General features: G+C 36.9%; 1 protein-coding gene across 3 annotated transcripts in view; it reads right to left on the reverse strand.

Annotated features, from left to right (window-relative positions):
- Positions 1-461: 461 nt before the first annotated feature.
- The window catches only part of LOC138706571 (proton-coupled amino acid transporter-like protein CG1139), a 221105-nt gene continuing 205632 nt past the window's right edge, over positions 462-15934 (reverse strand). For all 3 annotated transcript variants that reach the window (XM_069836052.1, XM_069836051.1, XM_069836050.1), the window contains exons 9-10: positions 15274-15443; positions 462-11924 (exon numbers count right to left, since the gene is read on the reverse strand). In XM_069836052.1, the coding sequence (XP_069692153.1) occupies positions 11686-11924; positions 15274-15443 (409 nt within the window). In that variant the 3' untranslated portion in view covers positions 462-11685. The remainder of the gene's footprint in view (positions 11925-15273; positions 15444-15934) is intronic.

Below are 15934 nucleotides of genomic sequence, written 5' to 3' on the forward strand. Positions count from 1 at the left end.
TTCATGTTGTTTAGTGTCGATTTTGTTATGCTATTATTATTCTTTTTTGTAATATGTTAGTATTCTGTTCTTTTTACTGCTTGTATACTTTGTGATCTGGTAGAGTGTAAGAGAAGGCCCTATGGCCTTAACTCTGCCAGTATAAATAAATAAATTATTATTATTAGGCTATTATTATTATTATTATTATTATTATTATTATTATTATTATTATTATTATTATTATTAAAAAATAAACAATATGCGGCATGTGCGATCCATGAAAGCACTCACATATTCATTTGACTCTTCCCTTTCGCATGAATGACTTTTTTTTTTTTGGCCTAGCCAAAAGTACCGTTGTTTTGGTATTGCCGGTTATTTGGGTGCCAGATGCGAGGGATTTTACTGTACTAGAATGGATAGTTATACAGCAAAAAAAGGATAGGAAATTGTCTGGAGGACAAGGCAATTACATTGAATTTGTACAAAATAATACAGTACTTTATTGTCTGTTGAACTTTCAAATAACTTAACAGATATTTATGTTCACACATTATATTTTAACAAATAATCATGTATCATACAGATAAAATCTACATAACTGGTTAACAAATCTATATTTACAAATACAAATTTCTTGTTTTTATATAAGCAGTTACAATAATCTAAGAATAATTAAAATAAATCAAGTGTGTTTTGTTCTACAATAAACTGGTCATGTATAAAATAAACAAGCATGTTTTAGTGTGCTACATATGTACAAATATACAATTAATAATAAAATATACAAAGCTAATTGGACATATTTACAATTGGTTGTTAAAAAAATAAAATGTTGAAAAAGCAATTAAAAGAAAAAAAAGATATGCCAGTAAATTCAAGGCACTGATTTCATTATTTAAATTAAAACTTTGAGCACGGAGGTATTTAGATAACCAGCAAATCCCTATGCCAACTGCTTTTAAATGCCCCCACTGTGAACAATTTTCATGAGGGGGCAGCATTTGACATAGGGACATGTATTTCTTTGCTATGAATTGTAGATGAAATGAAGAGTCGAATGGTTAAGAATTCACATCTAGCTATATTATGATTGGTTTTCTCTGTAAAAAATCACAAATTTGTATATGCCCGTGAGTTGCAGGTGTATTATGCTACCACCGGTTCTTGACAATTTAAATGTTAGACGTATCTTGAAAGTGTTAAGAAGATATTTAGTTCAACGTGTTCAAGTACAACATGTTCAGTAAAGATAATTTGGTCTAATAATTTATTGTTTTACATATTGGTCTCGACTTCAGTGCAGTATCCCCATTAGAATTAAATATATATAGTATACTATCCATGAGACTTGCTTATTGTACCTATGTTAAAATAAATAAAATTTTATTTATATAAAATGAAAAAGTGCTGATAATTTAAGTAATATTTTGTATTTCAAACCCTAATTTGTTACCTAGTAGAAGTGTCAATATTGAAATATTTAGCTGTAAGCCACACATGCTTACATAATTAACACGAATAAGATCGCCATTTACAAGGAGAGGACACGCTCTGTATATCACCGAATTAAATCAGATTTTGTGACATAAAAGTACAAGAGACACTGTTTAAAGTCATACCTGGTATGGGTGGCCAATGACCCCTCGTTTTGGAAATATTGGCTATTGTTTATGACATACTTTCGTTAGGTAATAGGGAAGTATTAGACTGTGTAAGGGCGTAGCTCATGTGATAGGATGCTGAGTTGTCATCCAGGCAACCCGACTTAAAATCCTAATGCCTTCTCATTTTTTAAAGCTTGATATTATTATTATTATTATTATTATTATTATTATTATTATTATTATTATTATTATTATTATTATTATTATTATTATTATTATTATTTTAATTCACTTTCAGTTGTCAGTTCCTATATTCAAAGCCATGTTGAAATATGCGTGGTATGCATCAAAATTGATAAACGAACCAGAAGTGTTCATGAATGTGAAGGATATCTGTTTCGCAGCAGAAGTGCGGAAAAATGTGTGTGACTGTGGACAACCTTCTTTCATTTGCTGTGCATGGTGTAGGAAATATGTATGTTTTGTGTGTTTTTATGATATCATAATGAATCGGGTACAAAATGAAATGGAATAGCTGCTACAGAAATAGAACAGACGCCAGTGACACATCTTACCTTCCTACGTGAGCAGTATTTCATTTTTTATTCTTTACAATACAATGTTAGTTAATTAGTAATTTGTTTAAAACATGATGAACCGTTCAATACATTGAGAAATATGATATAGGTATGTAAATAGATAACTGTGATCACAATATTGAATGAATGAATGAAATAGCCTATGAATTTCCCGTGAAGGGCTAAGGCCTCCTAAAAAAAAAAAGGGGAGCTCTTTAGAGATCATGCGGTGAGCTAATCCGCATGTCGGTAGGTTCTGTTCTATATAGGTTTTGTTCATCGTTCGTGTGTGTACACTTGCATTCTCACGCAATACTTGCAAACTGTAGCGATCTCCATTCTTCTCGGTTCTTGACTGTTCTGGACCACAGGGGTCCAGCTAGGCTCTTGAAGAATCATTATTAAAAGAAAAAAAATATAGAACCAGTTAAGATTCGAACTCAAGTTGCCTGGATAACAACTCAGCATCCAACCATATGGGCTACGCTGTTACACAGGCTAATGCTTCCCTATTGAGCACCTAACGGAAGTATGTCACAAACAATAGCCAATATTTCCAAAACGAGGGGTCATTGGCCACCCATACCAGGTATGACTTTAAACAGTACGTCTTGTACTTTCATCTCACACAATCTTATTTAATTCAGTGATATACAAAGCGTGTCCTCTCCTTGTTAATCAATTATTGAAATATTTAATTTCTAATCTTTGTGTGGACGCAGAACTGAGGGAAAAATTCAGGGTAAAGTTCAGAATGAGGTTCTACATATAAAAAACCTTTTACAATATTACAACATACACATTTCCCACAAATCTTTGCGTTTGGGAGCAGTGACCCCTTGCACGACTTAATTGTGCATCATGGCATGTTTAAGTACACAACAGTGTTACATACGTATCAATATAGGACTTTTTTTTTTAAGAGATTTCCAGTTATGTTATTTTTATGATAGATGCACTTTTGTCGAACACAACGTCCATCCTGACATGCTGTGGGTAATCACCAAAGCTCGGAACTTGGGGACTTGTGTGTCGTGCGCATGAATAAGAACAAAGCTCACGCTGCAAGTGCTCAGGGACAGTCTTATGTACTAAGAAAGTGGTCACATCGAATGAGAGGAAGACGGACGAGGAAACTGTGTCATGTCGAAGCCAATGACATTCAGAGAATTACAGATAAACGGTCTGTTTGAGGAATTAGAAAATACGTGTTACTAGAATGGATATTACATAAGTTTGAAAATACATTTTTTAAATTTTAGGTACAGAATTTCGTGGAGGAATTCGGAGGAGATACATTATTTTCTTCGAATGGAGAGTTTATATTTTGTAAGTTGTGCTACACACAAACCAGACGCTGGAAACCGGCATTCATTGAAAGACATTATAGTCCCTTAAATTAGTGGAAAATTTGTCCATAGCCATGGATCAAGTAGCAGAGGAACCTACCGTAGAACAAATTGAAAACTATTTTGAGAAAAATTTAGGATATACTTATCTTTCTCACATACGAGATCAGCTAGCAATTGCTGAAAATCAACAGAAAACACTGACAGTGAAAACATTCAGTATTTTAAGTTTGCTCCCGTCACTTCATGTGACTTGGAAATAAGTTTTTCTTGTTTTATATCAGCGAAGAAGTTATGGGTTTGAAAATATTCGAATGTACGTAGTCATACACTGTAATAAGATGTACAGAGCAGAACAGTAAATTTGATATATTTCTCATGTTTATTTTTATTATATATGCTGTAAAATTACGTGTTTCAACCTGCCATAATACTATCAATTTGTTGTTCCAGCCAGAAACCCTTTTATAGCAGACCTGACAGTACCTCCGTGCTGGAAGCGGGAGTTTGTTGACATTGAAGTCCGGTAGCTTAGCCACGTGCAAAGACACAAGTCCCCAAGTTCCGAGCTTTGGTAATCACACTAGTGGCAGTTCTCTATCTTAAGAGGGATCATACTTCCCACACATGAAAATGTAGGACAAATGTGTAGCCTACATATCTCGCGGTATATCTTGAGTGCTGTTGACATCAGTGGACGTTAGAATTGAATAGGCTCTCGTATATGAAAAACTACTAACATTGATCGCATATCTCATCTGATACAACTGACATGTTGTGTCTATAGTGTAGAAATCAGTGTCATACATGAGCAGTATGAAAGCTCTTCCAATCTAACAATTGCTATCGCTCAAGAAATACCGCGTGATATGTGTGTATGTATGTGTACATTATGTACGTATACGTAAAGCTAAACAATCTATATAATATATACATATATATTTATTTTGTTTCGGTGTACAAAACCATACCTCAAAGTTTTATTGAATGGGCTTAAAATATTGTGTGATGAATTTCTTTTTCTGAAATATTTCACTGCATAATTAATTTTCTTTAATTTTCTACTAAGGTAAGCGAAATCATATAACTGAATTTGTATAACATATTAGTACTGTGTATAAGTGACATTAATTTAAGAGTAAGAATCAAATTAAAAAAAATTTGAGAACCAGTGTTGTATAAATGTTAAACTTAGTACTAAATTTTGTTAACAGTACTTTTTTCATTTTTAAGACTTAAAAAATATAGCAATCTTAAAATCTTAAATATACATAATTATATTCTAGTAATAAATATGGATTAATTTTATCTTGAAATAATACTCAGTTTTATCACATCTTTAGAAATCTAAAACGCAAATGTACGTTACTATTTCATAGAAAGTAATACAGAACTCTTTAACATTTAAAATATATAGAGAAATGTACATAGACAAATTGTTATATATAACCTATTTCAGTACGGACTTTGAGAAATAGTTAGGAATAATTGGACGGACGTATTTTCTCCATGAACCCACCTTCACATAACGTACGTTAAGATTTGAGTCAGTACTGAAGGGTTGAAATAGACTTATCTAAACGTTACATTTTAACAGCGTATTTTTAAAATCGAAATAAGGAGGGGCAATCTTCCGGAATATTTCTTCTGACAGTGCTTGGAACCCTATGATTGGTAACTCGCCATGATTGGTTAATTTTTAAATTTCGAATGTTTAATTTGGCGAACATAGTAGGGAAATACTTTAGAAATTATTATATCTAGGTTAGGACTTAGTTTGTATTTAAATATTAGAGTTTATTACGAACACAGGAAATATTAATTTTAATTTATATTTTCGTTTATTATAAACATTTTATACATATATTTTATATTTATATATCCTTGCAAAATCAGATACATGGATTTGTAAATAAAGTTGTGGCAACACTGCCGGAAATGGGTTATGCGCATTCGCATGCGATACGAGTCAACTGATGATCGCAGTTGGAGATATTGTCGATGTATTGAATGATAAAAACCGGTTGCTATGACAACAGATGTTGTTACTATGCGTTGTTAAATGTAGAGCACTATTTTTAACTGCTCTGAAGCATGTTTACTAAACTTGAGCAGCGATCGTGGAAAAAAATTGAGGTAGCCATTGGTAGAAATGCACGCCAATGTCATCAAGGGTTACTTTAAGCTTGTGGCGACGATGCATTACCGTATAGAACGGTTGCAAGATGGGTTCTGCGTTTGGTACGGGTCGGAATGAGACGGCACATGTGCCTCGCACAAGTCACCCGTCCATTTGTGACAAACAAGTGGAGTTAGTGCGAGATCTCCTTGCTGTTGACCATCGCTGGACTGTTCGAGATTATCCATTGAGATTGGACTCTGTCATCAAACTGTGTGGCGCATCGTGAAGAAAAACCTCCACATGAGAAAAATTGCAGCACGTTGAGTTCTTCATAACCTGACAGAAGCACAGAAGTGGCACCGATACGGAATAGCTAACTCCACCTACAGAGATGCCACAACGAAGGGGACGTATTTTTGCAAAGTATTGTTGCCATTGGCGAGACGTGGCCACGGGCCTACGAGCCTGAACTAAAGCGTCAGTCTAATGAATGACACCACAAAGGATCACCACGTCCAAAAAAAGTGCGATAGGAACCCTCTAGGATGAAAGGCATGCTTCCTCTGAATGGCGGGACGCAATTAAGATGAATGCTAACGTAACACCAGTGAGAAATCTTCGTGGGAGATCCTTGGACGGTTTCCGTTGCAGTTACTGCAACGAGATTGAAACCTTAGCACACGTCCTAGGATCCTGTCAGCATGGAGAACTCCTGAGAAATTCACGCCATCATAACATCCGAAAACTAATAGCACAAGCCCTTAGAAACAAATCCTTCGAGGTCCATGAAGAGGTGCACTGCGTTGCGTCTGAAGGCGGCGGAATTAGAAGAGCGGACATAGTGGCTGTAGACAAGACTAATAGTAAAGGCTTTATACTGGACCCAACTGTTAGATTTGAGATGAGTCAGACCCAACCATCTGAGGTCAACAAAGAGAAACAACAAATTTATGAGCCTACTATTCCGTATTTTCGAGAAAAATATCAGATGAAAGGCACCTGGGAAGTACATGGTTTAATGATCGGAGCGAGGGGCACCATCCCACGATCAACTGTAAACACTATCAAAACATTTGGAATCCATGACATCATTCCAAAAATAATTACTTCTAGCATTAAAGGGTCTGTGGCAATTCTGAAAAATCATTTATACGGAATGTCATAATTCCTCCCCCCTTTCTATCCGTTAGTGTGTGATTGTTAATGTGTGACATGTACAAATTCATTATTTCTTAAATTTAAGCTCCTAGTTCACATTTAAATTTGACTCATTTATTTTACTGTAATCGTTATTATTCTTATGTGTGTGTTATTCTGTGTGTTTGGCAACCCAGGATGCCTATTTCTTGGAAATAAATTACATTATAGCATACGATAGTGAAGGTGTTATCATTAGCCATGCCGTATCTCAAGACCAAAATGTCAATGCAGCGTACTACCAACATTTTCTCGAACACAACCTACATCCATCTATGCGATGCAAACGTCCACATTTCCTGAGAAACAATCCTCCTTTCATCTTTCATGGTAATGCTCGTTGTCATGTCGTAGGAGCAGTGGCTGAATTGCTACAGAGCTGGGATTGGGAAGTATTGGAACATCCTCCGTATTCGCCTGACATGAGTCCTTGTGACTACAACTTGTTTCCATGGTTGAAAGAACCACTTAGAGGCAAGAGGTTTCCAGATATTGCACTAATCCCCGTTTCAGTTTGGTTGATAGGCTTTCCCCTCTACTCACACTCTTTACCATCCGTGAAGGGGAAGATGCTACTGTCTATCTTACTAACGTTCGACTAATTGACTTTGAACATAGTGAAAATTCTTATTATTGAAAACGTTTACCGGTAATCTATATTTCGAAAATCTATACTAAGCGTTTATATTTCATTTTATTGTTGTTTATATCAACTGGCACATTAAAAAGCTGCCGACAGCAGGAGATAAATGTTTTATTCACTGCTAGTTGCTACTCTACAGCATGAACGACGGAACAATCTGCACTGTGTCACTCCCCCCTGACTTCATAATACAACTAGCATCCCTTTATTTAATTAATTATTAGTTGAAAATTTTGTAAAAACGAAACTAAAATATACTGAAACATGTAATTTTCAAACATCTGTGTCACTGTATTTTATTCCATTTATGTACTGTATTTAATATTTTATTTTCTTGTGTGTACAACTTGGGGGGTGCAGGTATAAGAGGTAACAGCTACCGGTCTGTTATACTGACGGACTCAGGGCAAGTAGAAGGGGAAAGAAATGCCTTCGCATCCTCTCAACTTGTATGAAACGTCGTTTAGTGCTTCATGCGGTAGGGCAGTCCATCAGAGAGAGATCAACAGAAACAACCTCGCTAACGGCATTCAACGGTTACCAAAGATTTGGAAAAAGATACAGGAACACACTGGTGATTATATTGAAGGGATATACAGTAAATATATTTTTCATGTAAGTTCGATAATATGTTCGTACTGTCTATATTGCCACTACTTTATTTACAACCGTAGTATTTCTTTTCTCTATTAGAACTACTAGGTTTAATTTTAATTTTATACTCGTTATTTTGTGAAGATATTAAGTATTATAACGAAGAATACATTCACTCTGTATAAGCAATTAAATGATCATAACATTTCAGTATTTTACTCCTTAAATATTCATAAAATAATGTCTTTGTTCTAGTGATATTAATACTTTTGTCCTAAATATTAATTAATAAATACATACACATATTCATTTCATACCCGCAGTATAAGCCACTAAAAATACTTTGTCTCTTTTCACTTTTTCAATCTTCATAAGTAGTTATTACCTGCAAGTGATTATGTTCTTGACACATTAAAAATGTTATTTTATTTTTCACATCAGAGTTAATTGAGAGACCAGTTTCTTTTCGCTACATTGCTAGAGTACGGAAAATATATCTGTGCACATGTATGCCACTCTAATATGGGTGCGCCATGACAGAGAGAATGTTCGTGGGCTGTTAAGCCTTGGTTTTTCTGAAGCGACTCATGCGAGATGCGAGGTGCGGGCCCGCGTCGCACAAATCCCGACCACACGAGAGATAGTGAGTGGTTTCTATAGTTACAGGTGCGCAGACCTCGCATCTCGCATGCGTCGGTTCAGGGAAACCAAGGCTTTACTGAGCATCAATCATGCTCTGTTTTCCTGATGACGTTAGATTGTTGTCTTCAAAAATTTAAAATCTATAAAATTTCTGTCTCAATCATTCGGGTGAGCTTCATCCATCCACATGGATATACTCTCTGTACTCCAACGTACTTACATACATATTTATTTAAAAGTAAAACTATGTCTACCATGTAGTTAGCACATGCAACGCAGTTGCACTACAGTTCCGTTGGAAAGTTGTGCATTTGTAAACTAAATGTCTTATAATAACCTTCAATTACGAAGGCGACCCGATCAGACCGTTTCTGCGCATGTACAATTACCTGATCTCACGAGTCAATTATCTTTAATCAGTTGCTGGGCGATGAAATAGTCGCAGCAGTTGGTGCAGAGAATGTTTCGTGTAGTCTGATCTACAAGCAGTGAGCTGTATACTAAACTGGAGGCACAACTCAATGCTTTAAAAGCGTGACGCGAATGCTGATCGCCTGAGCATATTTCTATCTCTTTCTAACACAGTGTTGTCCTTGTCTCTCTTGCAGTGAATGCTATCGTACACAATAACGGTACTTTCATTGCTTACTGCGCATGTGCAACATGAACCTCACGAAAGACTCATTGAAACACGAGAGCAATACCCTCATCAACAGTCACGCTTTCAGACAGAAAAGAGCATTGCGGTGATGCCTCCAATTTAGTATAGAGCTCACTGCCTACAAGTGACCTTCGACAGGCCCAGTGAGAGAACCATTCATATTAAGAAAAAAATATCTCTCCTTTGGCGTCTTTTCTATTCTACAGAATCGTTTTCTAATTTGTTATATAGACCTATGCACACTTCAGTTTGATTGAAATAGGTTTCGAGGTAGTGGAAATGGAGACATTTTCTGTGAAACAACATTTTTTACCAATGACGAATACTTAAAAAAGGGTCCGAAGAAACAAAGAAAATCTGCACCGAAAGTCATATGGATAATTTCAGAGTTACAGGGACAGATACTTGCGGTGTACCTTAAGTACCTAGTAACATGAGCTGGCTGCCTGTAAGTCAAAAGGAGGCTAGCAATGACAAAGAAAGTTTTTAATAGGAAAAATAACATCTGTGGATCTTTGGAAAATAACTAAGTAAGAGATTAGTGTACCCCTTTATCGCGTAGAAATATGGACATTACGATGAAGTGAAGAGAAACAACCACAAGTATTTGAAATGTGGATATGGAGAAGAATAGAGCGTGTAAAATGGACAGACAGAATAAGAAACGAAACTGTGCTAGAAAGAGTGGGTGGAGAAAGAAATTATGTTTTATTTAACGACTGCCGGCGACGCTGGTGTGCCGGAATTTTGTCCCGCAGGAGTTCTTTCACATGCAAGTGAATCTACTGACACGAGCCTGTCGCAGTTAAGCACACTTAAATGCCATCGACCTGGGCCGGGATCGAACCCGCAACCTTAGGCACAGAAGACCAGCACTCTACCGACCGCGCCACCCAGGCCACCCAGAAATAATGATTCTGAAACTGATCAGGAAGAGAAAAATAAATTGGCTGGGTCACGGGCAAGAAGAAACTGCCTACTAAAGGGTCCACAGGAAGAAATGGTGAACGGGAGAAAAATTCGAGGCTGATGAAGATATCAGACACTATGAGACTGCAGTTGGGCAGACAGCTATGAATGAACTCTGAGTAAATGTTTTAAAATTTGTATTAGACCTATATTTCGTATATAGGTAGCGAAATCCGGTTGCGAATACCAGCTAAAACTACTGGGGGGATCATCGTGCTGACCACACGATACCTCCATTCCGGTTGGATGATTGTCCACATCTGCTTCGGCATGTGGGCGTGAGGCCAGCAGCCGGCTGGTCGGTCTAGGCCCTTCACGGGCTGTAGCGCCACGGATTATTATTATTATTATTATTATTATTATTATTATTATTATTATTATTATATTTCGTATAACATTATTCTTTCATACAAAGTCTCTGTGAGAAGTGTGGTAGGCCTATGTTTAATAGAAACCACAAGGGAAGTACGTTCGATATTTCTTTACGCAGACTATAACCGTCTAACCAATATACGGTAGTTAATTCAAAGCCTAGTAACTGATTGAAATAGATTGGCAATAGTGTATACGCAAAAGCGTTCTGAATCGACTCGTCTTCGTTAGTAACGGCCAGTATTTAGTGGCGCTACTGTTCTATTATCTGCTCATTTCGAACTGGCGGCTCAAGGTCACGTACAAACGTACAAAAATACAAACCACGCTCCAGTCACTGAACTGTGAACTGAAGCACTGGTAATTCCGGTTGTCCCAACTGACTTTAATTGAGAAGAATGGTCCAGGATTGACGTAAGCACACGTGGGAAATGCAGTCCATTACTTGACCTTGAGCCGCCATGCCAGTTCGAAATGCACAGATAATAGTGGAATGTATTGATAGTTCCGTGGAAGTTAATTCCCAAACTCACCACAGTTTCTCGATGCTTAGTAGAGTACCATAGTGAATTTCTTTCCCATTTATTAAAAAGAAATGTATGTACTACATCTTATACGATATACAAAAATAAACATCTCGCGCATGGAATAAACGAATGTAAATTTAAATACCTATATGTTCTAATGAGCTGTTTGAATCAGTATCTACAGTGTCTCGTAGTAAGGTACTTCGAAATGTTCTCAAATGAAAACATAGGACATAAAATTCTGACATCAGAATTTTAATAGTTGCCATTGTAACGAGTTCCTGAAATTCCATCTTCTTCGGAAAACAGAAACAGCAGAGAATCGTCTTAGGTCAAGGAAGCTCTTTATTCGGTGTAAGTAGTAGCAGTATTTATTTAACCTGGTAGAGATACAGTCATCAGGCCTTCTCTTCCCTTCTACCAGGGGATTACAACCACACGATTAATAAGTGTCGATGATTTCCAGAATACTCACGTAGGAGCCTGCAACGAGAGCGCATACAGCGAAGACCATGATGAGACAGTTTTTCCAAAGTCGCCAGTTCCCTCGACCCAAGCCAGTATTCCAGCAAGTGATCGTTTCTATCATTGCAGGACAAAAGAGACCCAATGTAGAGAAACATAGAGCTCCCACCAGGGAGATGATAGGCCCCAGGTTGGGTACCGCTGCTGCTACTGCAACTGAAACAAGCAGAAATTCATTACGTTACACTCGTGTTTCATCTTGGTTGAAACAGGCAAAATATAATAATCCAATTTTCTCTTTCGTTGATGCATATTTTGATTTTTCATTTGATATCAAGTGTCTCTCTAGGAGACGTCACATTCGAAATAAGGATCTTTTTTTGTGTGATTCGCCGATATTTTGGTTTTTTCTTATAATAATAATAATGATAATAATAATAATAATAATAATAATAATAATAATAATCCGTGGCGCTACACCCCTGAAGGACCTAGACCGAACAGCCGACTGCTGGCCTCACGCCCACATGCCGAAACAGAGGTGGACGATCATCCAACCAGAATGGGGGTATCGTGTTCTTAGCACGATGATTCCCCCAGTCGTTATAGCTGGCTTTCGCAACCGGATTTCACTACCTATCGTAGCTCCCCAAGTGCATCACGATGCTGGGTGGGCACCGGTCCCATAGAGTGGCCGAAATTTCATGAGAAAATTTCTTCCCCCATGAGGACTCGAACCAGCGCGCATTCCGTAACGCGAGTCCTAGGCAGGATGCCTCAGACCACTACGCCACGGCTGTTATATATTATGTAATATATAATTACATAAAATCGGGGCTGTAATAACATATTATCATTATGATCATCAGTCATAATCATCATCAACATCGTCAAAAACAAGAACATCAAAACATTTTATGTAAGAAAATATATTGTCCACGGTCAGCGCGTCTGGCTGCGAAACCAGGTGGCCCGGGTTCGAATCCCGGTCGGGGCAAGTTACCTGTTGAGGTTTTTTTCGGGGGTTTTCCCTCAACCCAATACGAGTAAATGCTGGGTAACTTTCGGTGCTGGACCCCGGACTCATTTCACCGGCATTATCACCTACATATCATTCAGACGCTAAATAACCTAGTTGTTGATACAGCGTCGTATAATAACCCAATAAAAAAATAAAATAAATAAAAAATAAAAAAGAAAATATTGTCTAAATTTTGTATATCTTATAAATGCGATTGGTAGAAAAAATATAATTATTACGTTGTGCCATGGCTTATAATAATAATAATAATAATAATAATAATAATAATAATAATAATAATAATAATAATAATCATTAATTTTTGTAATAAGTTCTTCATCTATAAAATAAAAAATGGTTTTGATTTATAGTTTTAATATATTCGGAATTAGTAAAATTTTTTCCTTGTACTGCTTTATTTAATATATACATAGCAAAAAAATTCTGTCAAATGCAAAAAGACGAAATTAGGCATTAAACCTTAAAATAGATAACAGAAGTGAAATAGGGAAAAAAAATTGGTCTCAGCCCACCATTCCGAAATGTGCGGAAACATGCTATTTTCTATTAAATTCTTTCGTAAATCTACCCAATTAAAAAGGTATTTTGTCCAACTTCCGGAATCTATTCATAACTTATAAATAAACAAATTAAAAGCATTAACAAACTTCACATGTTAGGTCTACTTCGTTGTAATATTTCCATCATATATGACACAACAAATATTACGATTAACCGGGGAACTACTTTCTGCTGAAGCATAAATGCGTATATCATCCTGTCTCTAATCATGTATAAGAGTGACTGGCTGCCACTCCTCTCTTTTACATCAGGAACAACGTTGACTGGGATCTATAATAATCAGATCTTTGAATTACTTGTCCAAGAAGTGAATGGAATAAAAGAAATATACTGAGAACGCAACAAACTTCCAACGGTCTCTCATACTTCACTACTGGGTGTTCAGTTCAAAATGTGTCTTGGCTCGCTGTATGCCGTCATGTGGCTAGCTGATGAGCCTAGAGAATTCAATCTTCCTACACTTTCGCAGCTCAGGTGTATAACATAAGAGGCAGAGAAGTTGGCTAGCAAGTACGGCGTTCATTCTGAAGAGTACGTGCCGATACGTACGGTAACGCCGGTAGTGGCAGGAATGTGAACTGTTTGGAAATACGTACTGTCGGGATATGGGGAGAGGGTTAAGACGATTACTTACGTATTTGCTGACATTAACTTCGACGGTCAACATGGACACGGAGCATTTGATTTGTGTTGTGGAATGTTACCGTACGCAACCGATGATAACAAATACCCTGCGTACGACTTGCCGGCGCAAAACACAGTTCGAAAGAGGTTATGGTAGCACACAGACCGTACAGACCGCCATCTGTTGCTACGACGTTCAAGTTATACCGTACACGTTCTCAAGTTCAGATTGAAGAACGCCTTAAATAATAGGCAACTTCTCTAACATATAAACTGAAACTCGCTTCAAATCGGTGACCCAACAACAGTGACGTCATGACACACTTTGAAATGAACACCCAGTATATTCATAAGTAACTGAATGTACTAACCCTTCAGTGTGCTGTTGAGCTATACTCCGTACACAGCTAACATGTTTCCACTGCGTCGGTGACCAAACACTAGTTTTTACTTAAGATGCAAGATTTATCATCATGGAAGTTCGTAAGTTTGCCGCATTGGAGCCGGAGTGTTGCTAGTTATGTTCCGATGGGAATGATAGGAGGAAAAACTGGTTATAAGTGTAGTCAATCAGACAATTTTAAATAGATATTTACAGAATTAACCAGTTTTATAATGTTGATAGGCTATTATTATTATTATTATTATTATTATTATTATTATTATTATTATTGAAGTATAAAATCTCCTTTTCAGTAGCCGATTTAGAATTTTAGTGAGAGAAAAGGTAGCCATATTAGTCATTTTTGTTAGCTGGTCAGTGATTAGATGTTGGCGATCCTGTTATGTTTTATTTTGAAAGCCGTTGATGTGAACAGAATCGACTCTAAACTGGAGAATTTGCTACGGTAGCTTTGAACCGTGCCGTTACGGTTAGGACCAAATTGAACTAAATACACAATGTCGCCAACATAAGGACATGACGTTGGTCTATGGCGTCGTTAGAAGGAGAAATTTGTTCTCTCTCTCTCTCTCTCTCTCTCTCTGTACCTCCTTCGTTTTGAACATTACTGAGAGATGGCACCACTATTAGGCCAGGAATACACGGACGCGCTGCGGCAGTAACGCGGCATTACATGTAAAGCGAGAAGATGTATTTGCGTAAATATTGCGAGTATATCTCGAAGGCTAGGCCTTCTCCGGACGTAGAAATTTATAGGAAGATTTCTTATTTGAAATGGAACGTTTAAGGGAAAAATCGTTGTGAAAATCCATTATCACTTGGCGAGCCTTTCTTGTGAGTTATATAATGTAGCAATTTAATTTCTAAAATGCTTGGAAACATTAAATTAATTCCCCAAAAATGTACGTTGTAAAATAATAGTTATAGGTACTTACCAGTGATGCAGCATACAACCACTCTAAATATCATTTCTGCTGTATACTGGAAGCTTTCTCTGAACATTGGTTTGATGTTTGGCCAAGCAATTGAAGTGGGTATATAATACTGAAGACCATAGGAGAATAAGATGGCTGCCGCGTACAAAAGCTTCACAACTTGAGCAAGACTGTAACACATACGAAAGTACGTAAGATTTATTACAGCTCAGCTTTACTTCTTCATGCTTACAAAATGCAATGGTAATTTGTTATTTGGTTCTAGACTTTTTTCATTGTTGAAGTATTACAAGAAAACAAGAAGGTGCTATGTGATATTAGCTATGTGTTTGCATATGACATGCTTCAAAGTTATCGTAATTTTCTGGAGCAAACCAGAATGTACTTGTATTATAAAACATGAGATATTATAGAACTTATAGAATTATAGGCATCCCACAAGGAAAACTCAGTGCGCGGAAACAGCGGGCATGACTGTCTCGCTCAGATGACGTATGCTTCCGTTCCCAGCATGTTCTCACGTCTACTGCAGGGTGGAAAGAGGGATATAGCATGCGCCCCGCGAGGAGTTCGAGCTGAGTTTTCCTTGTAGGATACCTATACTAATCACTATGAATGGACGAAGGCATTTAACATGTTGTATTGAGGACGTTTTAATTCA

Source organism: Periplaneta americana, chromosome 9 (assembly GCF_040183065.1).
Source record: "Periplaneta americana isolate PAMFEO1 chromosome 9, P.americana_PAMFEO1_priV1, whole genome shotgun sequence".
In the NCBI taxonomy this organism is placed as follows: domain Eukaryota; kingdom Metazoa; phylum Arthropoda; class Insecta; order Blattodea; family Blattidae; genus Periplaneta; species Periplaneta americana.